Raw genomic sequence first — 25,788 nt, forward strand, 5'->3', positions numbered from 1 at the left:
CTTCTTATTTGTAATAATTTTAATCTATCCCATAATCAGTAAAGCTGATCTTTAGTTATATGGGAGGCTTTCTACCTTCTTATAACTATGGTTTGAAAATCTTTCAGATTTCAGCTATAATAATATTACCAGAAAGAACTGGAAAGGGCCAGGCAAAGTTCTAATTACTTTAAGAATATTAACTTTTTTAAAAAAAAGAATATTAACTTATTTAATACTCATAAAAACCCGACCGGATGCAGTGTTTCACACCTGTAATCCCAGCACTTTGAGAGGCTAAGGTGGGAGGATCGCTTGAGCCCAGGAGTTCAAGACCAGCCTGGACAACATAGTGAGACCCCATCTCTACAAAAATAAAAATAAAAAATTAGCCTGGTGTGGTGGCACATGCCTGTAGTCCCAGCTACTTGGGAGGCTAAAGTGGGATGATTGCTTGAGCCCACGAGTTTGAGGCTGCAGTGAGCTGTGATCACGCCACTGCACTCCAGCCTGGGCGACACAGCTAGACCCTCTCTCAAAACAAAAAACAAAACAAACCCTATGAGTAGGTACTATTATCACCCCATTTTACAGATGCGAAAACTAGGCACAGAAAGGTTAAATAACTTGTTCAGTATCCAAATCTAATGCAGTCTAGCTCCAGTCCCTAGTTCATTAAACCCAGAAGGATCTGAAGAAAATCAAACTGTCATACAAATCATATGGTTAAAATGGACTATATTAAAGGTAATAATAGTTTACATTTCATGGGCTCTCACTGTGTCAGGTAGAGTGCTGAGTGCTTCAATGTATTAGTTAACTTAGTCTTTACTCATGAACACATGCACATATGCACATCTACATGCACGCACACACACACACACACACACACGGTATTTACTACCATTAACCCCAATTTACAGATGAGGAAACTGAAATTCAGAAAGATTAAATAACCTGTCCAAGATGATACAGATAATGAGTGGCAGCTGTCATATTCAATCCAGTTCTGTTTATTCCAAAGCCCAAACTTTTAATCACTGTGCAATATTGATAATCACATGTTAAAATTATATTTTATGAAAAATCAATGTATCCCAAATTAAAGAGATATGTTTTAATCAAGTTGTTGAATACATGAAAGAACTTCTAAATAAAAGAGCCAAAGTTTTATTTAGTTGTTCTTTTGGTTTCTTTTATTTTCCCAATCACCTATTCGAATTCTCAACTAAGCAGTGTAGCTTAAAAAAAGATGAGTAAATCAAGAGATAACAAATGATTCATAACGAGCAACACTTATCCTCAACTTTTTCTATTTAAAATATAGTTTATCTCTGAACATCATCACGCATTTCACAAAAATATGAGATAAAAATAATTCCATTATTTGAAGGATGCCAGTAGAAATTATTATAGATTTAAGGAAAAGGTTTAGCAATTTCTAACACTAATCTTTCTAAAGTGTGGTGAAAAGAAAATCTATCAGTTCTGGAGACAGAGAGTAAGTTTGAACCCAGCTACTTATTGTTGAGAATGGGAAGGAAGGAATGAAGGAAGCAAGAATATTTACTGAATTATTGCTTGTGTACCAGGTACTCATTCTTTTATTAGACAATACTCTACCCACTCCGCTTTGCCTGAGGCCCAAAAGGAAATCAAAGCACTGCAGGGTGGGAGTTCTATCTGTGTCCTCTTGCAGTACTTTGATTTCCCCCTGGGTCTCAAAGTGGAGTGGGTAGATTACTGTCGAATTAAAGAATGAGTACGTGGTACACAGCAATTATTCAGTAAATATTCTTGCTTCCTTCATTCCTTCCTTCCCATTCTCAATACGTGTTCCTACCTGCGTCAGGATACTGAACTTCCTCCTCCTTCACTCTGGAACAATAGTATTCCCAAAAGATTAGCCCCACAATTTGGGAGCAATTAAAAAAGGGGGTGTGGAATTTCACAATGTATATATGTTTCAAAACATCATGTAGTACACAATAAATATACACAATTTTTGGCTAATTAATTTTTTAATTTTAAAAAAACAAAGGTAGAGCTAAGGTTATGACATCATTAAAGTTAAAAGTACAATATAACTTCAATGTGTATAAGGAAATTATAGTTGTGTTCAGGTAGTGAAATTGAAAAAGATTTTGAAATTGTCTTAAAAGACTTTTTTTTGGGTTACTTTACACAACTGATGCAGGGGGAGCAAAACCACATAATCATTTCAATAGATGAAGAAAAAGCACTTAAAAATGCAACATTCTTTCATGATATAAGCACTCAGCTAACTAGAAATAAAAGGGACCTTCCTTGACCTTATAAAGGACATCTACTAAAAACCTGTTGTCAATATAACACTAAATGGTAAAACATTGAAATGTACCCCCTAAGAAAAAAGAACAACTCAAGGATATCTCGTCTTCCCACTCATTTTCTACACTGTATGAAAAGTTCTAGCCAGGGAAATTAAGAAAATGAAATAAAGGGCTTCCAGATTGGAAAGGAAGAAGTAATATTATTAATATCTCTATTTATAGATGACACGATCTTATATACAGAAAATGCTAAAGAATATCCTCCAAAATATTGTTAGAGCTAATAAATGAGATGAGCCACTTTGTAGGATTTAAGCTCAATATACAAAAATCATTTGTATTTTTATACATTAGCAATGAACAATCTAAAAATGAAATTAAGAAAATAATTTATTTACAATAGCATCAAGAAGAATAAAACACTTAGGAATAAGTAAACCAAAGAAGTGTAAGACTGGTACACTGAAAACTACAGTGTTGAAAGAAATTAAAGAAGACAATCCCATGTTCATGCATCAGAAGATTTAATATTACTAGATGGCAATACTCACAAACTGATCAACAGATTCAACATAATCTCTATCAAAATCCCAGCTAGCTTTTCTGTAGAAATTGGCAAATAGATCCCAAGACTCATTTGGAAATGCAAGGCACCCAGGATAGTAAAAAAAATCTTGAAAAAAAGAACAAAATTGGTGGACTCACACTTCCTAATGTCAAAACTTACTACAAAGCTATAGTAATCAAGACAGTGCATAGTGACATGAAATATGCCACTGGAACAGAATTGAGAATTCAGAAATAAACCCTAACTTTTATGGTCAATTGATTTTCAGGGCCAAAAGAATTTAATGGGGGAAAGTATCGTGTTTTAAATGTATGCTATTGGAACAACTGGCTATCCACATGCAAAAGAATGAACCTGAACTCCTACCTCTCACCATACATAAAAAATAACCCAAAATGATCATAGACTTGAATGCAAGAGCTAAAACTATAAAATTCTTAGAAGACAACACAGAAATAAACCTTTGCCATTTGGGGTGAGGCAATGTTTTCTTAGATGCAACACCAAAAAGAACAGATTGGTAAGTAAAACGTCATCAAAATTTAAATTTTTTGTGCTGTAAGTGATACCATGAAAGTGAATAAAGTGACAACCCACAGACTGGGAGAAAATATTTGCAAATCATATGCCTGATAAAATCTTATAGCCAGAATATATTTTTTAAGTTTTCATAATTCAATAAAATAAAGACAAATAATTTTAAAATTACCAGGCCATGCATAGTGGCTCACACCTGTAAGCCCAGTACTTTGGGAGCCCGAGGTAGGCAGATCACTTGAGCTCAGGAGCTCCAGACCATCCTGGATGATTTGGTGAAACCCTGTCTCTATAAAAAATACAAAAATTCGCTGGGTGTGGTGGCACATGCTTGTAGTCCCAGCTTCTTGGGGATGCTGAGGCAGGAGGATTGCTTCAGCCTGAGAGGTCAAATCTGCAGTGAGCCATGACCACTCCACTGCACACCAGCCTGGGCAACAAAGCAAGACCCTGTCTCTATTTCAAAAAACAAAATGGCTAAAGGATTTGAATAGACATTTCTCAAAGGAAGACATACAAATGGCCAGTAAGCATGTGAAAAAAAAATGCTCAACATGATTAGCCATCAAGGATATGCAAATTTCCTGTAAATGTAAATTCCCAGGGAAATGTGAAGAAAAAAAAGAAAATAACAAGTGTTGGCAAGGACGTAGAGAAATTGGAACCCTAATACCTTGCTGGTAGAAATGCAAAATGGTGCAATCGCTACAGAAAACAATTTGACAGTTCCTTAGAATGTTAAAGATAGAGCTACCATATGACCCAGCAATTCCACTCCTAGATATATATTCAGTAGAACTGAAAACATATATTCACACAAAACATGTACACAAATGTTCCCAGCAGCATTATTCATAATAGCCAAACAGAGGAGACAACACAAATGCCCATCAACTGATAGACAGATAAACAAAATGTAGTATATCCATGCAACAGAATGTTATTCAGCAATAAAAAAAAAAGGAACATACTAATACATGGTTAACATGGATGAACCCTGAAGACACAGTCAAAGAATAAGTCTCAAAAGACCACACATTATATTATCCCAATTATATGAAATATGAAGAATAAGGAAAACCATAGACACAGAAAGTAGATTTGTAGTGCCTAAGACTGGGGAGGAGGGATAGGGAAAAATAAGGAGTGGTTGCTAATGGGTTCAGGGTTTCTTTTGAGTGATAAAAATGTTCTAAAATTAAATTGTGGTGCTGGCTGCACATCTCTGTGAATATACTGAAGACTACTAATTGTACACATTAAATGGGTGCACTGTATGGCAAGTGAATTATATCTCAATAAAGCTATTTTAAGAAGAACACACACAATGCTGAAACTGAATCTTTAGGAACAGAAAGTGAAAATCCATACAGAAAATAAAACACACCAACATGATGAAAAAGAGGGAGAGAGAGGAGTTGGGGGGGCGGTGGGAATGGAATAGGAAGAGAAAGAGGAGAGAAAAGGTAAGATGACAACATTAGACTAAGGTTTATTTATCACATTTACCCTCTTCCTGTAGTGAAATATCCAGCTCTGAATATCTGTAAATGGTAAAACAGTTGCAGGATATGATTTACAAGTAAGAGTTATTTCCATGTGTGATAATAAGTCAGGCTTAAGCAACCACTGGGTCCCATTCAGTGCTTTCAGTGCTCCTGAAGGAACACAGTAAAAGCAATATAGAAAAGTAATCCCCAAAGGTTTAAAAAATTCATTTTCCTCCATCTTCTTCTCAAACTTTCATTTAAATAAGACGTAGGTTTCACATGATTTTCTGAACCAGTGATCAGAATAAACACATGCCCACAGTCTATCATTTTGAAACATTAGAAAATCAAATGATGACTTACCTTTTCTAATGTACTGAAGGATGGCCAGGACTGATATCCATATTCAGATGCAAATCGAGCTTTTGGGAAAACTTTCCAGTTCCAGCAATCACTGATATAGTCATAAAAATGTACATCACCAAAATAATTGCTATTAGGGTTTTGAGAGACCCAGCCTTCTGCAACAGTTTCAGCCCCATTTGTAGGACTGGATGTAATAAAAGGACGACTCTTGTCTCCCTGAGTTCAGAAATAAAATGAATTCAAGGATAATATATTCATCCTGTAAAGTATATATCATTTACTTCTTTAAAAATACTAACAAGTCCCTGGAATGCCAAGTAGCTGATAGAAAATTAATAGGACCACTTACCTTCTTCCCTATTCAACAACCACCAGAACCTCTCTGCTCTTCGCCAATCCTTTGTATCTTTTCATAAGTAACACTTAGCTCATCCCTCACAGCAGCTGTTCTTAATCTTTTCAATCATGTTTTGCCTCCACTCTCATCCATCATGGGTGGTGTACAGTCTAGTCCAGAGTTTCTTAACTTTGACACTATTGACATTTTGAGCTGGATACGTTTTTGTTGGGGTTGGCTGGGGGTGGGGGTGTCTTATGCGTTGTAGGATACTTAGTAGCATCCCTGGCCTCTACCAAATAGATGTCAGTACCCCTCCCCCAATCTTGAAAAATGTCTACAGGCACTGCCAAATGTTCCATGGGGGCAAAATCACCATCACTTGAGAACCACAGGTCTAACAGGTAAGAACAGAAGCTACTGAGTCAGATGGACCCGAATCTGACTTTAAATCTCAAATCTGAACCTTATTATTTGTGGACAGGTCTAAGCCTTGGTAGATTCATCTGTAAAATGAGGATAATAACAGTACCTCCTTTACAGGTATTATAAATAGTAAATAACTCTTATGTGAAAGTAATGGCTAGGTATCCACCAATTCATGTTCTCGTTTCTGTAATATAGAGCCATCCCTAGGAAGTGGCTTCCTAGCCCGTACGGGGCCATGTGCCTCATTCTCATCCTCTCCCCCCATTTGCAGGTGAGGGTGCAAGAGATGGTGCAGCTGGAATAAGGTGTCTATATCTCTGAAAGAGGAGCTTCCTGTCAATCAGGAGCAGCCCTTTCATAGTGTCAGTGAGGAAGAAATAAACTTTTATTATGTAAACCACTGAAATACTGTGGCTTACCTGTTACTACATCTAGCATGTAAGTACTTAACAGATGCCTAGCACACTGTGAGAACTCAAAATATAGTTATCATCTCAGTAGATGAGACTACTTCCTATTTCACTGAGAAGATTCATTCATTTAGCAAGTATTCGTCAAGTCTATTGTGTCTCTGGCATTTTTCCACACTGCAGAGGGAGGGAGAGAGAAAGAGAGAGACAGAGAGACAGAGAGAGAGAGAGAAAGAATCTATGACTCTGTCAAGTACTTATACATCAAATCTCTTTTGAGTATTTCCTATGAGCCAGGCATGCAGTTCTTTCTATGTGCTGGAGGTTCAGCAGACAGCCATGGTGACCCTCTTGGAAGAGCAGATGGCAATCTAGTGCTCAAACCAGATACTGAACAAGTAATTATAAATATGATGAATATTTTGAAGCAAAAGTGCAAGGCTCTTTGGGAATGTAAAACATATTGCAGAAGGCCAGTAAGGCTTCCCTGAGAGATAGACTTTCAGAAAACAATTTTCTCAACTTTTCACTATTAGGTTTCACTTTTTCTTGGTATATCCATTCATATTTCTTGTTTCTCTTCCGTCATTAAAAAAAAAAGATCCTTAACCCTTTCCTTTGCCAGACTCTCTGTGTTCTGGTCATCTTTCTAGTTTGCTTTGGTGCTACAGCCAACAAACTATCTTCCACTCCTTTTTGTTCTTAATCTCCCTCTACTGCCCTTTTCCCTTAGCTTCCTTAGGACTTCCTTTATCCTAATAAAAAGTCCCTTGGATCCCTTGCAGTCCATCAGATTTCTTTACCATCCTCTCATTCCTAAACCCATGACATTCAATTCCTGATCATTTCACTCCACTGAAATGTTTTTCAAAAATTACCCATGAACTTCTACTTACTAAATAAAGCAGTTCTTTCTGTCCCCACTTATTCCCTCTCGGGTGTGCAATAAATGACCCTATTTACCACCTATTATTTCTGAAGCTCTCTCCACTCCTGGCTGTTTGTTCACAATTCTTCCACATTCCAGTTTCCCCCAACCTTCCTGATTCTTCCTTCTCCAGCTACCCACTCCATCCCCAGATGGACACTCTACCTCTCTCTCAGGCTTCTCCTTGTTCTATACCCTGTCCCATGGCTTCCCCTCACATGGATGTTCTGATTACTCCTAGCCACACCTGCACACTTGACCTCATATTCACCACCACATTCCTGATAACCAGCTCCACATTTCCACCTGTGTTGTCTTGCCAACAACACAAATCCAACCTTTTAAAGCAGAATTCCTTATTTACTAATTCCAAACTTATCTGACTATGCTCCCTTTCTTGCTGAATGGTACCCAGATTGGAGTCATCTTCAATTTCTCCCTCTCTTACTTCCCACATTCAGTCACTCTGAGTAGTAGTAACTCTACATTCAGATATTTTTTTCCATCACCAAATTTCCAATCCCACACCACTGGACTCCACTACCTATGACCTCCATGATGTTGGGGACTTGATGACTCTAAAATAAATATATCACCTACACTCCAGGGAACTTCTAAAAATTAAGTAAATAAATTATACAAAGCACTTATATAATTAATTTTTAAAAAATTTGTTTTTTAAAATTTAAAAAAATTGTTAAAAGACAGAATGTTGCCCAGGCTGGAGTGCAGTGGCATGATCATAGCTCACTGCAGCCTCGACCTTCTGGGCTCAAAATAAGCCTCCTGCCTCAGCCTCCCAAGTAGCTAGGACTACAGGCACACGCCACTATGCCCAGAGAATTTTTAAAATTTTTTTGGAGACAGGGTCTGGCTACATCACCCAGGCTGGTCTCAAACTCCTGGCCTCAAATGTTCCCCCTGCCTCAGCTCCCAAGTCACTGGGATTACAGGTGTAAGCCACCACATCCAGCTTTAATTTAATATATTAATATATAATAATATTAATTAATATAATAATTATAATTAACATATTGATGCCTGGCATCTCGGTAACTTGGAGTTCTTAGTTATTATAACCGGTTTCCTTGTCTAGAACCTCTCAGCTCCCTAATCTTTGCTAGTAATCTTCCATAAACATGGACCAGATAAAGTTCCTCCTCTCCCCCAAAATGTCCACTAGCTTCCCACCGTCTACTGAATAAGCTCAACTCCATAATATGATTTAAAGTCCCTCTGTGATCTGCTTCCAGTCTTTACTACCTTCCATTCTCCCACAGTAATCCAGGAGTCCCTTGCTCTTAGGCACCAGGCACTGCTTGCTGCTCATTATACATACCACCTACTTTCACATCTTTTTACCTTTATTTACATTGTTTTCATGACCTAAAGTACTACTAGACAACGCTTTGCCTCAAAATTCTCCACCTGTCAGGTTTGGCTTGAACATAACCTTTTACTTGAAAGCCTTTTCAGATTCTTTCAGTTAAAATTAATGGCTCTGCCACATAGTTCCCAGCATTTTGAAGCTATGTTTTTTATAGCACTTTTTTTAACTGCCCAAAGTCTGATAATTTTTTCCATGTTTCCCTTTGACAGCAGACCATAAGCTCCACAAAGATAAGAGTGTCCCCCACAGCATCGGGAATAAGGCTTTGCTCTTGGTAATAGATACTCAGTAGATGTTGGGTGAAGTTAAAAATATTAAAAAGTATGATGAAATTATAGGTGATATTAAATGTTTAAAAATATTTTTGCTACAATGGCTTTGAAGAACATTGAAGAAGAAGGCCAGTCAACTGGCCTTCACTGATCAAGCTTGAGAGATTTCCCTTCACTCCTTGAGATTCTTGAGAAATTTGGCAAGCTGAGCCATGCAGTAAAATTACAAACAACTCTCTACCTAAAAATATCTGACTTTGATGATGCATTATAATTTCCTTCCACTTATAAATCCTTTATTCTTGAGGTGTGGTTATTTGTTGCAAATCTCACAGATGACATCTTTCTAAGCCATGACCTTAAACCCTTAGTTGGACCAGGAAATACCATAAGGTGATCCAAGAGAATGGCCATAAAAAGAAAGCATGTGTAGCAGGAAACCAATCATTACAGCCAATTTGTAGATGAATCAATTTATGGTACTTTCCCTTTTTATGATGCCTAATACTTTGATGGAAATTAAAAGCAGTAGTGATTATGCAGCTTTTAATACTGTTCATCTTTGAAAAAATTTACAAACATCAGTTATTGCCCATAGCTCGTTTTAAGATAAATAAGTCCCTAAAGAGAAAGGCATATCTCCATTTCAGAGGTGAAAAAGAAATGGCACAAATAAGCTAATTTTTTAAAGCTTAAGAATGTAGTGTTAAAATTAATGATCAAAATGTGTAAGTATCTGAAGACCTACCTTGTTGAACAAAACCAACAAGGGTGATGATAATGATGGCTAGTTTTAATTAAAAGGTTACTGTGGGCCAGGCGTGGTGGCTCACACCTGTAATCTCAGCACTTTGGGAGGCCGAGGTGGGTGGAGCAGGAGGTCAGGAGATCGAGACCATCCTGGCCAACGTGGTGAAACCCCATCTCTATGAAAAATACAAAAATTAGCTGGGCGTGGAGGCACATGCCTGTAATCCCAGCTACTCGGGAGGCTGAGGCCGGAGAATTGCTTGAACCTGGGAGGCGGAGCTTGCAGTGAGCCGAGACCATGCCACTGCACTCCAGCCTGGTGACAGACGAGACTCCGTCTCAAAAACAAAAGAAAAAGGTACTGTGAACCACCATCTTCCAGTAATTCACCACAACGATGACACACAAAGGGAAAGAGGAGAGGCACCTGATATTCTCTAGGTCTTTTAGAAAATATGGAGTTGTTCCTTTGGCCATATACATGTGAATCTACAAGAAAGGTGATGTAGACAGGGGAATGCATCTGGTTCAAAAGGGAATGCCCCACACACATTAACATAGGAAAACCAGAGGAGTCTGTGTTAACTAGCAGGCTGTTGGCACTGTTGTAAACAAACAAGTGCAAAATTGTTGCCAAGAGAATTAATGTGTTGAGCATATTAAGCACTCTAGGAGGCAAGATAGCTCCCCAAAACTCAAGAAGGAAAGAAAGGAAAAGAAAAAGAAGGAAGCCAAAGAGAAAGGAGCCTGAGTTCAATGGAAGCACAGCTGGCTCCACCCAGAGAAGTGCACTGTGAGAACCAATGGAACAGAGCCTGAGCTTCCAGAACCTGTTCCCTATGAATGCATGGCATAACAGGTGTTTAAAAAATAAAAGAGCTCTGGACTGTAAAAATATTTCTTTTCATTAAGCAGAAATGTAGTGTCCCCTCTCCCAAAGAAATATTTTAACTTAAAAAAAAAAAAAAGTTACTATGTGTCAGACTGAGTCATGTGCCTTCCATCCATTATCTCACTTAGTCCACATAACAACTCTTAACAGTTAGCTCCTATTTTTAACCTAATTTTATAGATAGGAAAAGGAAGATTAAGTAACTTGCCCAAGATTACATAGACAGGAAGTGGCCCAGCCAGGATTTCAAAGCCCGCGTACTTAACCACTATGCTATAAAATGAAAATCCTCAGAAACTATAAATCCGTCAAACATGAAAAACATAATACCAATATTGTGAATAAAAAGATTATAAATAAGTGTTCTGTAAATATTATTTAAAATTTGTATCATCACATTTTCTGAATAGAAAAATTCTTCATGACACGTGACTTAGTATATCAAGTAAACTATAAATTTGAACCTATGTTTTTCATGAATTCTCAATGAAGTTTCTTCTATAAATGGAATAGTGCCATAAACTGGGCATGTTTAAGTGCTAATATCACATACTATTTTAAAAAATAGATGCCTTTTCAAATTGCTTCTGGATATACCCAGATATTTAAAACATCTATTTACAGACACAAAAGTGTAAAGACAACCAGATTACTAAATCACGTGTTAAAGTTTTTCAAAAGTTAAAACTTTTGAAGGCATTACTGAAAAAAATGCTGCTTTTTCTCACAAAAAGGCCAATTTATATTAACATATGTCTGTATAATATGCCAATTAGACAAATAGTGGTGCAAAGAGAACCACTATAGAGCAAGGGCCATACAGTGGGGTTGGAGACCAGCTCTCTCATCTCTCTTTGTCCCTTAAATCACATACCAGGATATTCATATGTGATATATACCATATTCTACTTTAACATATACGATTACAGAATTTTAGAAGTGGCATATCAATAATCATCTAATCTAGAGATTCTAAACTTTTTGGGATCCACGGATGGACTCCAAGGAGTATGTGACAACCTAGCATTGCAAGCACTGCATTGGTGTATGTGTGGAGAGCTGCACAGAGAAGTTAATCCTCCCAGAAGTCCACAGCCCATGAATCCTTTCATCTGCTGCTGCACTACAATGGGATATTCTGTATTCAAACGATACTGTTGAAGACAGCCCTAAAAAGGGGCATAAAACATACTATATCAGTATTCAAACTTATCCATTTTAAAGATACATTTTTTTTTTTTTTTTTTTTTTTTTGAGACAGAGTCTCGCTCTGTCGCCCAGGCTGGAGCACAGTGGCCCGATCTAGGCTCACTGCAAGCTCCGCCTTCCGGATTCACGCCATTCTCCTGCCTCAGCCTCCCGAGCAGCTGGGACTACAGGCACCTGCCACCGCACCCAGCTATTTTTTTTGTACTTTTAGTAGAGATGGGGTTTCACCATGGTCTCGATCTCCTGACCTCGTGATCCGCCTGCCTCGGCCTCCCAAAGTGCTGGGATTACAGGCGTGAGCCACCGCGCCCGACCCTAAAGATACATTCTTAAATTCTACTGCATTAAAAATCATTACTTACTGCCAATACGAGCTCTCTGATGTTTTTCACATAGAGTGTCACATAGTCCTTGATGTAGATTGGCCGGTCAGTGAAACTGATATGATACCAATTCATCATCAGCGCCTCCTCATTTTCATTATTGCCACTCCATATGATGATAGAAGGATGAGATTTCAGTCTCTTGATCTGAAAATTAAGAAAACATAAAATGATTTTCAAAGAGTTAACATAAAAAACTCAGAGCTATAATTACTCATAAAATTAGAGCCCTTGCATTTCTGCACATAAATTCTTATGTGCCAAAAACCTAATTTGAAAATGGCTAGTCATGTTAGCTGCAGGAATATATTTTAAGAAATCTCTGAGATTCTTTTTAACTAGATTTTATAAACACTGATACATAGGGTTTCTCTTCTCTGCTATATAAAAACTGAAGATAATATAATCCCTTTTTTAGAAAGAGAAAGAAAAAGGGAATAAATAAACTCTTCACTCTGTGGATTGCCACAAAGAAAACTTTCAGGAAATACAAAAGGCAGGAGACATTATATTTTGGGGATTGGTTCTTAAGAGCAAATTGGACAAATTGGAGTTCTGTGTGAAGAAACAAAGGAGGCAAAGCAAACACTACCACTGAAAGAAGGACGGAGGTTCCTATGCAGTCCTCACTGAGATCAGAAAACCAGAAGGGAAACTAGAGGTTTTACAAAGCAAGCGAGTACTAGAGGTATGCTGGCAGTTAAAGACAAATATGGAATACTCTAAAGGAAAACAGATTAGGGCAATCAGGGTGATGTCTCCTGAAATAACTATCAATGTCATGTCCTGAGAAATCAACTAACATTGAGTTACTGAATATATCTAAATATGAAAGGGAAAATTAGAGAATCTACCTGAAAACCGTGCCACATGAGGCCTGCATAAACTGAGCTCATCTGGGCTGGCCCTACATAAAGGCAAAAGGATCCACCTGTGTTATGTTTGCACTGGACAGACTCAGACATGGCCCTTCTTCTAACACACTAGGACACGTGCCCCAGTAGAGAGCAATTAAATTCCTCTGAGAATGGCAGAGTGAGTCAATGGTCAAGAAAAATTCTTTTGGAACATGTTTTGGCAATGTTACCTCATTGATATTTATAGGTTCAATTTCGCTATGATGCATGATTACACTGATGGCCCCCAACTGATGCTCTCAATGTGTTCTCCATTCAAGAAGCTCAGAAACTCACATAGATGAAATAGAGATGCACTGAAGGTATATTAAAGAGATATATTTCATTTTTTTTTAAATTAAGTCTTGTGTTTTTCTCAGCCAGCCATATAAACACTATTTTCTTTTTTTGTCTTTGTACATGCCCAAGAAAGGGACAGCTGCTACCAACTGTGACTGACATATTTATGCCACTGATGAAAATACAAATATAAATCCTGAAGGGGGAAAAAGCTTCAGTGGCACCGTGTTACACACAACCCTCAAGCTGACTTAGAGTTTTATGGTAAGCTTTACTTTAAAATTTTAACAAACTCTGCATGAAATGGCTCTCCTTATCTTTAATAATGCATCAAAGAACTGAAGATACATAGATGTTATATTTTAATTATTTATATGAAAGAAAACTAAAAATAAAACTGAAATGCTTGCAACCTGTGTAACTATAATTAATATGTTTAAAGTTATTCATTCATCCATTCATGTATCCACTTTGTGAATAATCCACAGAGTGGGGACGCAGAGGGGAATGAGTCCTAGGCCTCAGGGGGATGAAAATCTTGCAGAGGTGTCAAATCCTTGAACAAGTAATTCAAAGTGTGATGTGCGTCTCAAAAGGCAAAAGGTTTTTCCCACGCTTAAGGTAAGAGGGGCCAAAAGAGAACAAAGGAGGTGGCCCATAAGGGCAGTGGATGGGGAAGATGTTCCAGGACATAGACAGCAAGATGGAGATGGTGCCTGAACAGGTGCAGATACCAGCTGGCCGGAGTCCCGCATAAGAGGATCTTATACCTTATCCAGAGGTCAAGAAGCCACCTCAGGGGAGCTGTTGGCTAGGGAAGGAGTTCGATTGTACTTTTTAAACCTTTTATTTTAAAATGAAACACAGTTACAGAAAACAAATTATGACATGGTTAATTATTATAAGGCAATCACCCTTGTAGCCACCACCCAGTGCAGCCACGCCAGAAGCCATCCATGTGCCTCTTCCTAATCACAGCCCCTTCCTCCTTCCAAAAGTGACCACTATCTAGAGTATTATAGTGCAATAGAAATCGCTTCCTTGCATTTCTGCAAGGAATGGTTTTTCACAAAATATACATCTGCAGACACTATAATATGAACTCTAGATTTTAACACACTTGATGGATTCAATTCATTGACATCCTTATCCTTATTGAATCTCAAATTGTCCCTTTTTGGTTGCTCAGAGTCTCTCAAAATCCTTTTGACATAACTTCGATAGCTTCCTTGTTATCTGCATGTTGAGATATTCCAGGATCAGGGTTCTGAGCAGGAATGTGGTATGACTTAAAATGTGTCAGTGGAAGATGACTTTGGCAGCTCTGCTGAGTATGCACACATTGAAAGAGAACAATGCTGGGGAGTCCAATCAGAAAACAAATGCAATGACTGAGGAGAGGGAAAAATAGGATTGGAATTAGAGTAGTAAGTACGGGGGTGAGAAAGTAAATACAAATACTAGTAACACTGGTATCAAAAAATTGTCTCAACTTAAAACCAGATGGATGTGGGAGGTGAGAAAGAAGAAAGTATCAATGACTTTCATATTTCCTGCTAAAAAGAAAAATCTTGAAAGAGTGCATTGGGTAAAAGATAATAGATGTACTTTGAAGACATGCTGAGTTAGTGGGACAGCTGGTATTATTTGTTATTTCTTTTGAACTGCATGCCTTACATGTATTATCCTATTTAATCTTTGAAACAGTTTCATGAGGAGTGACATCATACTAGAGTTATAGATACAGAAATTGAGGCTGAAGAGGTAAAGTGACCTCCCTAAGGTGGCAGACTCACCATTCAAGAAGAAATATCAAAATATTTGTTCTTTATATATCAACATTTCAAAAGATCTGGCAGACAGTTGGACATGAGAAATTGAAATCAGAGTCGATAATTATCCACATTGTAGCTTTACCTGAGGTTACCGAGAAAATGGATTTGTTTTCTTCTTTAACATGTTGAGCAGAGCACTATAAAAACTCAATATGTCTCCACAGTCTTGCAAACTCTTTACAAGGTAGGCGTGATCTCCTGGTGCAGTGATCATTTCTAATGGATGCTAATGAATCAGTCCAATGTTTCAGTAGTATTTTACTAGCATATGATACACCCACGAGTTGGTTCCTAAACTGTATTTTGGGAGTACATCATGATTTAGAATTTTCTTGTATTGACAAGCATTCCACTCTGATTCTACATGGAAACCCATGCCATGCACTTAATATTTAGGGGAGAGGAAATATAATGCAATCTGTGTTTCAAAGCATGATCATCCCCTAAACAGACCTTGCTGGAAAAATAAGTATATTCAGCACACAGCTCATAAACCTCAGATCTGTGGCTAAAATTATCAGTTGATAATATTATATTAACACCATTGCCATTTGTAAAAAGAAGATATCCAGGATCATTTAATATATTTCCTGTGCCAGACCTGGAGTCAGCCATTTCTCTAAGAAGCTTTTCTCTTAACAGGAAAGATTACTTCAGTGTAAGAATACTCAACTACAACGTTGGGCATTATTTCTAGATCCTTTCAGTAGACAGAGAAAGCATATAAACACTTCCTTGCATTTATATATCTGTGAATATAAATATAAATGTCAGTATGTGGAATCCAAAATAAATCAAGGAATCAATAATAAATTTAAAATTTTCTCCTGAGCAATTCAAACAGTGGTGTTGCTGTTTGCTGAGATGGAAAAAACTTCAGAAGAAGCAAGATTGGGGAGGGGGTGCAATATAAGTTTAGTTTGTACATGTTACATTTCAGATGCCTGTTAAACCTCCAAGCAGAGGCACCAGGTAGGCAGTTGGATATAAGAAAGAGGAATTCGGTGGAGAAATCAGGACTGGGGATAAATCTGGGAGTCATCAGCCAATAGATGATGGTAAAGCCATGACACTGGGTAGAATCACCTAGGATGTCAATTACCTGGCTGTGTAATTTTTCATGGGATTTAGTAGAGAACAAAAACCAAAATGAAGCAAGATTTAACAAAAGGCAATACTGAAACATATTATGTGTTTTATTTCTTCTTGGAAGGGTAATAACATACCTGGTAGGCAACTTCTGCTCTCACTGAATCCAGGAAGCCCTGATCAGTTGGATAAAGGGCACAGGCAAACATAAAATCCTGCCATACCTAGCAAATCAAATAAAAGGGAATGCAACACTTCCATAAGTTTTATTACACAGAAGTCAGTCTTTATTCTGAGCTCTAGGCATTATCTTTCACACAAATGAAAAATCCAGTTAGCCTGATGAGTGTGATCATTGGGGCACCATTATGCATAATGGCACCCAAGAAAGGTATCAAAGACATTAGGACTTCCCAGAACTGCACAGAAGTGTACAGAAACCTGAGAAGAGAAAATCTTAGGCAGGTATAGAAGAGAGGGAAGATGGAAGAATTTGAAAAAGAAAAAATATGTGGAGGGGACACAGAATGAGGCTTCCCTCCAACCCCTTGTCACTCCTAATTCATTCCAATTTTCACCAGGCATTTGGTATTAAGAGATGCACCAGACTGTTAAGAATCATACTTCATTTATAAAGGAATTAGCTTTTCATAGACAAAAGGATTACTACATGCACATTTTAGTAATGAAACCATGTAAGTCCCTTCCTAAGGAGGCTGTGTGATGCAATGGTTAAGAATACAGCCCCTGCTGGGAGCAGTGACTCACACCTGTAATCCCAGCACTTTGGAAGGCTGAGGGGGGCGGGGCGGATCACCTGAGGTCAAGAGTTGGAAACCAGCCTGGCCAAATGGTGAAACCCGGTCTCTACTAGAAATACAAAAATTAGGCCGGGCGTGGTGGCTCACGCCTGTAATCTCAGAACTTTGGGAGGCTGAGGTGGGCGGATCACGAGGTCAGGAGATCGAGACCATCCTGGCTAACATGGTGAAACCCCGTCTCCACTAAAAGTACAAAAAATTAGCCGGGCAAAGTGGTGAGCACCTGTAGTCCCAGCTACTCCGGAGGCTGAGGCAGGAGAATGGCGTGAACCTGGGAGATGGAGCTTGCAGTGAGCCGAGATTGCGCCACTGCAGTCCAGCCTGGGCGACAGAGCAAGACTCTGTCTCAAAAAAAAAAAAAAAGAAATATAAAAATTAGCCAGGCGTGGTGACACGCATCTGTAATCCCAGCTACTTGGGAGGCTGAGGCAGGAGAATCACTTGAACCCAGGAGGTGAAGACTGCAGTGAACCAAGATCGCACCAATACATTCCAGCTTAGGCAACAGAGCCAGACTCCATCTCAAAAAAAAAAAAAAGATCATAGCCCCAAAGCAGCCTGTCTGAGTCGGAATTTGATTCCACCATAAATGAGCTGTTAGAGTTTGGGTAAAATATTTAACCTCTTCATCTGTCAGTTTCCTTATCTGTAAATGGGGATAGAGAATAGTAACTACCTCATTGAACGGGCATGAAGATAAAATACATAGAGCACTTAGAACAATGCCTGGCACTCAGAGAATATTATAGAATATTGTCATCGTCACAGTGACCATCAGCATTATCATTATTAGAATAATTCCTAGTCTTTGGTGGCACTCTTTATATTTTAGAACAATAATAATAGAACTAACAGAACATATTTTCTTTGCTTTATCCTCACAGTTGAAAAACACCTTAAAAGTACTTAATAACAATATTAGGGCCAGGTACAGTGGCTCACACCTGTAATCTCACCACTTTGGGAGGCCGAAGCAGGTGGACCACGTGAGGTCAGGAGTTCAAGGCCAGCCTGGCCAACACGGTGAAACCCCATTTCTACTAAAAATACAAAAATTAGCTGGATGCTAATTTACTAAAAATACAAAATTTAGCACGTGCCTGTAATCCCAGCTGCTCCGGAGGTTGAGGCAGGAGAATCGCTTGAACCTGGGGTGGAGGAGGGTGCAGTGAGCTGAGATTGCACCACTGCACTCCAGCCTGGGCAACATTTTTAATTTTTAACATATTAAAAATAAAAAATTAGAAAAAATTTAGAAAAACAATATGAAACACACCTTTTCTTTACTTAATTTTATTATTTTTCTTCTCTTTAGGTTTTGTCAGATCTCCTTTAAGTGTTTTAAATATTTTGTTTTCTTTTATATGCACACCTAAATATCACGAAGAAAATTATTTTAAAAGGAGGTATATGTATACCGGGATATAAGTAATTTACAGGATATCTATCATTTAAAAATAAATAATTATGGTAGTTGCTATCACCTATGTCTCTGGGTTTACAAGATGCCATTTATTCCTGTAGCCCCAAATGGAATATCATTCCTAGCTCTGAGACTGGGGCAACTGCATCATTCAGAACATTGGCAGTCAAACTGAGGATATAGTAACTTATCAATATATAAAATGCTATCAACTTCTCACCATTATTCCTAGTTCATCACAGAGTTCGTAGAATTCATCCTGCTCATAAATTCCTCCTCCCCAAACCCGAAGAGTATTCATGTTAGCATCCACAACAGACTGTAAAAGGAGCCGTAACCTGTAGAAGACATTTTATAAACAAATCATAATTTGGAAAAAAAAAACAGATTGTGACAGATAAACACATTTCTAATCTCTGTTAGAAAAACGTACTCTAAAATCATGATGGTTTGGTTATAATGTAAATTAAAGAAAGTAAGATAAAATTATATACACATTAACTATAACCACATAAAATAAATAAACAGAAAAAGTATGGGTGATATCTTTACCTATTAAATTTTCAGTAACATTATTATACTCTTTTTAAAATTAAATTTATGTTTTATATTTATTCCTATAAAAAATACAGTTGTAAGCCTTGGAAAGTATGCACTAATTTTATACAAACCCTCCAAACTATAAAACAAAATCAATACTTGAGTATTAGTGCCTAGCACCCCTATCTCCTTTTATACAATTCCTCCAGCCCAGTATTTCTTTCTCTAGTAAATTTCCTTTCTACTTTTTCCAATTCCTTTTCACATTACCCTCAGGAAAATCTAGAAACTTACAGGCAGCTTGAGAGCATGTGCCTTCCCTCCATCCCCAGAACACTGCTCAAGCCAAATAACAGGCTGGGCAGACCCAGAGCACTGTGGGCTCAGTACAGGCACCACGGCAAGCTTACCAGTTGGCCCAGCTGGGCTGAAGGACCACAGCCAACCCAGCCCCAGCTGGGAGGGGAAAGGAGCATTTGAAAAGGAAAAGATAGAGCCAATTATCCCATGGCTGTGTCTGGAGAAGAATTTCATTTTCTTATGAAATCTAAAATAATATACACATTTTAAATTAAAAGGAAATTACTACAACTTTTGGAAAAAATCAGGGTTTAGTTACTGATGACATTTACATTCTAAACATCAAATAATATACTACAATGCACATTTATACATTTGTAAATATGCTAAAATGTTATTTTAGATAATAAATAAGTTTAAATGTGTTTATTTTCATTTCATAAAGTTTATTTTCAGCATCACAAAGATGTAAGTTTACAGATCCAATTAGGAAATATTATTTTCTTCCAGAGTTCTATTCCTTCAGTCTCGGAAAAACATTTTTATTTTTTTTTCCTAGATCTAGAACGTTTAAGATTATATTTTGTTTTTAAATAAATTGTATTGTGTATATTTAAGGTATATGACATGATGTTATGGGACATATATGCAGACAGTTAAAAGGTTACTATAGTGAAACCAACTAACGTATTTACCATCCTACAACAGGAGTCCCAACCCCCAGGCCACGGACTGGACCATGGATCAGGCGGCACAGCAGGAAGTAAGCAGCAAGTGAGCAAGCATTACTACCTGACCTCCTGTCAGATCAGTGGCAGCATTATTCTCATAGGAGCAGGAACCCTACTGTGAACTGTGCATGCGAAGAATACAGGTTGCATGCTCCTTATGAGAACCTAATTCCTGATGATCTGAGGTAGAACAGTTTCATTCCAAAACTAGCCCCCACATCCCCCACCTCCAATCTGTAGAAAAACTATCTTCTATGAAACTGGCTATTGGCGCCAAAAAGGTTTGGGACTGCTGTCCTACATAGTTATCCACTCTTTGCAAAAGTAGCTAAAATCTACTCATTTAGCATGAATCCTATAAACAGCACAATTTTTTTTAATCTATATTCCTAGTGCACATCAGATCTCTGGATTTGTTCTCTTGCATATCTGCTACATTGTATCCTCTGACCAACAGCTCCCAGTTTCCTCCCCACCCTCCCACAACAGCACCTCCACAACACACAAGATTTTGTTTAGTTCTTTTGTTAAGATAAAAGTAAAAGAATATGCAAATACCTTAGCATAGAAAGGTAAATATGGGGCTGGGCCCGGTGGCTTATGCCTGTAATCCCAGCACTTTTGGAGGCCAAGGCGGGTGGATCACTTGAGGTCAGAAGTTCAAGACCAGCCTGGCCCACATAGTGAAACCCCGTCTCTACTAAAAATACAAAAATTAGCTGGGCGGTAGTGGCCTGCGCCTGTAATCCCAGCTACTTCGGAGGCTGAGGCAGGAGAATTGCTTGAGCCTGGGAGGCAGAGGTTGCAGTGAGCTGAGATTGTGCCACTGCACTCCAGCCTGGGCAACAGAGAGAGACTCCGTCTCAAAAAAAAAAAAGAAAGGTAAATATGTGTTCTTGTCTTTCAAAACCATGCTCAAAAACATTTAAGGTATCATTTGAAAAGCTGAAAATAGTTGAATTTAATATTTTTTTCAGGGACTATTCAAAATATAAATTAGGCATTTTCTTATTTCTCCAGAGTAAACAATCGTTTTCTAAAAATCGAATGGTTTCAACAGTCTCAAATAGTTTAGCTGTAAGACTACCTGTAACCCAGGAGAATGGAATATATGATTTTTAAAATCCTGTCCATTCTAAAGTGTCCAACATCTAGAATTCTATACTACTTCTTAGTTCCTTGCCCAGAGACTAAAGAAAGTAAAAATGAGTAAACCTCAAGCTTTGCGGGACTGCTAATTAAAAGAGGAACAAGAAAAGAAAGACCAATAACTTACAACTCAGAGGTTACTCGGTCCTGGAATGAATCTGCTGGGATCCAGTTTGAGCCTTTTAGAAATATGGGAAATCCATTAATTTTGAAATAGAAACTCAAACCAGGAGACCCTTTTATGGGCTCTTCTATAAGTTCCACTGTCCTAAAATAAACCTGCAATGAACAGAATTAAATGATGAATATCGAATTTAAACATAAGCAAAATAGTTTTTTTAAAAAAGAAGCAGACCTTTTTGAAAAACTACATTCAGTAGTTTAATGTTAATTTTCCTATTACATAATGTGGAAATGCATATTTCAGGAATATACACATATAAATTATTGCTAGCATCTGTTATTTCTCTTTTAAAAGAGAAATGTAGAAACCACTGAGGAGCTACTGTAGTCTTCCACATGAAATAGGCATTTGTGATAACATCAAAAAAGACAATTTGAAAATAACATTTCTAAATTAAAACAAAAACATGCTATTTAAAAAAAATAGAAAAAAATGCTGTCTTTGAAAAACACATTCTCATTTCAGTGGTGTTAAAAGGTAGCCAAACATGCATCTTAGAATCAAATGTTATAACTTAACAACTTTGCAATCTTAATAACACATTACCATAAAATCACTTTGTTTAATGGGTAATTTAATCCTAATTACACATTAAACTCAATGTTTGAGCACGCTCTGGTTTCTTGACTGGAGACGTAGGTGGTGTTCTAACGGAAGTAGATGCGGCAGGATCACGCACTCTGTGCTATTGGGCTCTGGAGAGGAAGCAGAGGCTCCATCCTGGTGACAGCCTAGCCAGGTTTTCCCCCAGTTAAGCATGGGCAGCAAGACTCCAGATAGAGAAGCTTTGACATTTTTATCAAAATCTTTATTCTTGCCAGCCATAAATTGGATCAAGTTTATACGATAAGATTTTATACTAATAAAGCCTAGCCTTAAGCCAAAAGCACACATTTCTCTAACTTAAAAAATCAGCGAATGAATTAGTCAAATTATTTCATGTAATAAAAGTGTCCACCATTCTCCTGCTTCCTGACTCCTGACTTTATTTATATGAAATGACAAAAGATCTCAGAATTAACTTTACAAGAAGATACAGAATATGTCCTGGATAAGGAGGACCTTGACACGCGATGATCACTCCTGCTTCAGGGTTGCAAAATGTCAAGAATGCACAGCGATTTTCAGAGGTGACTTTTAAAACACCATGATGGTGGGTTCCAATATCTAGAACAGTGCATGGTTCTTTAAGTGTGGCCTGGGGACTCCAGGAGGTCCCTTGGAGACTGTCAGTGTGTCCTTGACTCTACTTAAACTAAAACATTATTTGCCTTTATCTCTCTCAGTCTCTGAGTGTCAGTGGAATTTTCCAGAGACTACATGATGTGTGCCTACTTCATCACTCTGACAGCTAATGGAATGTGTGCTGTGTATTCCATTGTGATGTAGCTCTGCAGCAGAGGTTTATGGTATGAAGCAGTGCGTTTTCAGAGATTAACTCAGTTTGTTCTCAGTACTTTTACTGTGCTCTTACTATTAATAGCTGTCTTTGATTATTCCTGCTGTAATCTCTGTACCCTCATTGTTGTTCAATAAATTCTTACTTTGAACCCCAAAGTTTCCCTTGCAACCTACACAGAAGCACAAAAGGAGTAGGTACTACTTATTCCTTTGTTTCACAGCAATATTTTTAAGTTTTCAAATAAAAACAAATTTTAATTTTAATTGAAACTCATTTTACACTTTAATAATATTTTATCTTGTTCTAAAAGAAAATTTATTTATAATACTTTTTTGTAATTTAGGGATGAATTGTCAAAATGGGATTAGAAGGCTTACCTTCTCACCAGCCTGGCCAACATGGTGAAATCCTATCTCTACTAGAAATACAAAAATTAGCTGGGTGTGGTGGTGCATGCCTGTAATCCCAGCTACTTGGGAGGCTGAAGCAGGAGAATCACTTGAACACGGGAGGCGGAGGTTGCATCGAGCCAAGATCGTGCCATTGCACTCCAGCCTGGGCTACACAGCAAGACTCCGTCTTGGAAAAAAAAAAAAGAAGGCTTACCTTCTCAACTTATAACTGCACTATCTGTCTATATCTGAGGATGCTGAAAAAAGTGAAACTGACATATCAGACAGTCTTTTGACTCATGGAAGGGAAGAATCTACTCTAAAGAAACTGGGTAAAATTATGAATAAGAAGTGAAATTATGATGAAAGCCATCTTTCTTTTGACTTTATGGATGTTAATAACTTACCTTTTTGTGCGTTATGCAATGGAACATTTTAAAATAATATTTATGGTGCCAGTTAAGTTGTAGTGTCTCATTGAGACAAATCATTCACAGTATGAAGAAAAGAGAATTGAATATTTAAATTTATACATGATAAGCTCATTAAAAGTCAAACAGTGTTTATTACATCTTTTCAAACCAGACATGAAAAACCCACTGAAGCATCTTACAGGGTTAGTTATGCACCCCTGGCTGGAGAAGTACACATACTAGCTGAGAGATAGTTGTACTGTTGACATTGCAGAATGCTTACTAGATGAAAAGTTAGTAAAGGAAATAACAGCACTGCCACTTTGCAATGACAGAGTAACTCGTCCAATTAAGAGATTTGACTGCAATATGAAGACTGGCCTGATATCTCATCTGAAATAATCATACTTTTGCTTTATAAATGAGTGAATCTCCAGATATAGATGGACTTGACAGTTTGCCCTATTTGTCTGTTATCAGCACAATAAATCATCAAAAATCTTCTTTTCTGTGAATTTTTGGCAACAATCTACAAGAGGTGCTGAAATATTCAAAGTACTAAATAATTTTTTGAATAATATCCTGTAATTACTGTGTTAACATTTGCACCGACGTTACAAAAGCTGTAGTGGGTAACACTGTTGGTGCCTTAGCAGGAATCAAGGCAGTAGCTCCAAACTGCTAGTAGTCGTTACATCTTTCACCTTCATGCATTAGCAGGAAAACGAAAAAAGCCAGTTTCACTTAAGGATGTCCTTGATAAAGCAGTAAACATTAATTTCATTAAATCCCAACCCTCAGTATGCATCATTTTAATATCCTGCATTATGAAATGAGCAATATCAATAAAGTACCATTCACAATAGAGAGCTGGAGGAAAAGCTTCTCGGCCATTATTAGAGTTGTATGTAAGCTGAATTGGCCTTGTCCACGACACTCCATTTTTACTTGATAGAAGGACTGACAGACAAACGATGGTTATTCAGACTTGGATACCTGGCAGACATTCTTTAGAAAATGAATGGAGTGAGGCCAGGCGCGGTGGCTCACGCTTGTAATCCCAGCACTTTGGGAGGCCGAGGCGGGCAGATCGTGAGGTCAGGAGATCGAGACCACAGTGAAACCCCGTCTCTACTAAAAATACAAAAAAAAAAATTAGCCGGGCGTGGTGGCGGGCGCCTGTAGTCCCAGCTACTCGGAGAGGCTGAGGCAGGAGAATGGCGTGAACCCGGGAGGCGGAGCTTGCAGTGAGCCGAGATTGCGCCACTGCACTCCAGCCTGGGCGACAGAGCGAGACTCCGTATCAAAAAAGAAAAAAAGAAAATGAATGGAGTGAGCCTATCATTTCAAGGAAAACAACTAGCAGTATTTGTGGCCAAGGATAAAATTCAAACTTTCAAGAAAAAATTGGGATTAGGGAAAACTTGTATCTACTACCTCATGGTAGTAGATACTACTCAAATACTTAAAAACTTTTTAGATGACATCAGTGGTGATATTAACAAATGTGATATTATAAAAGGAAATGTTTCAACATTTGGAAGATCTGTAACTCCCAAGAAACAAACATTTTCCAATAACTAATGCATTCTATTACAATATCACATAATATAGGTAAAGAATTCACACAAAGTGCAAGATAGACCAATGAATTTTAATGTAACAGAGAACAAAAAGTTCATTGGTTAGTAGCAATGTGAATTGCAACTAACCTTTAAGAAACTATCATTTGTTAAAAGAAAATCCACAATTTATCTGAAAAGACTATTTTTTCCCTTTGCCAAGTATACCTGTGTGAGGTCAGATTTCCTTAATCTGTTTCAACTGAAACAACATATTGCAAATTGACTGAAGGCAGATACAGATGAGAATCCCTTTGTCTCCTACTAAACAAGACATTAAAGTGACTTGCTAACATGTAAAACTGTCATTATTTCCACTAGTTCTTTTGGTCAATATATTTTTTATAAAATAAGTCATATATAAAAATAGTCATATGTGCCATGAGTTTATTATGGTTATTTAAAATGAATAAGCATTTAATTCTGAGTTTTAATATTT

At 37.7% G+C, this 25,788-nt stretch overlaps 1 protein-coding gene across 2 annotated transcripts in view; it reads right to left on the reverse strand.

Annotated features, from left to right (window-relative positions):
* Positions 1–25,788, reverse strand: part of MANBA (mannosidase beta) — a 114,308-nt gene that overhangs the window by 21,199 nt on the left and 67,321 nt on the right. For both annotated transcript variants that reach the window (XM_003257477.3, XM_030819174.1), the window contains 5 exons: positions 21,464–21,615; positions 18,837–18,954; positions 16,510–16,596; positions 12,232–12,399; positions 5,250–5,468 (listed from right to left, as the gene is read on the reverse strand). In XM_003257477.3, the coding sequence (XP_003257525.1) occupies positions 5,250–5,468; positions 12,232–12,399; positions 16,510–16,596; positions 18,837–18,954; positions 21,464–21,615 (744 nt within the window). The remainder of the gene's footprint in view (positions 1–5,249; positions 5,469–12,231; positions 12,400–16,509; positions 16,597–18,836; positions 18,955–21,463; positions 21,616–25,788) is intronic.

This window comes from Nomascus leucogenys, chromosome 9 (assembly GCF_006542625.1).
Source record: "Nomascus leucogenys isolate Asia chromosome 9, Asia_NLE_v1, whole genome shotgun sequence".
Taxonomy (NCBI): Eukaryota; Metazoa; Chordata; class Mammalia; order Primates; family Hylobatidae; genus Nomascus; species Nomascus leucogenys.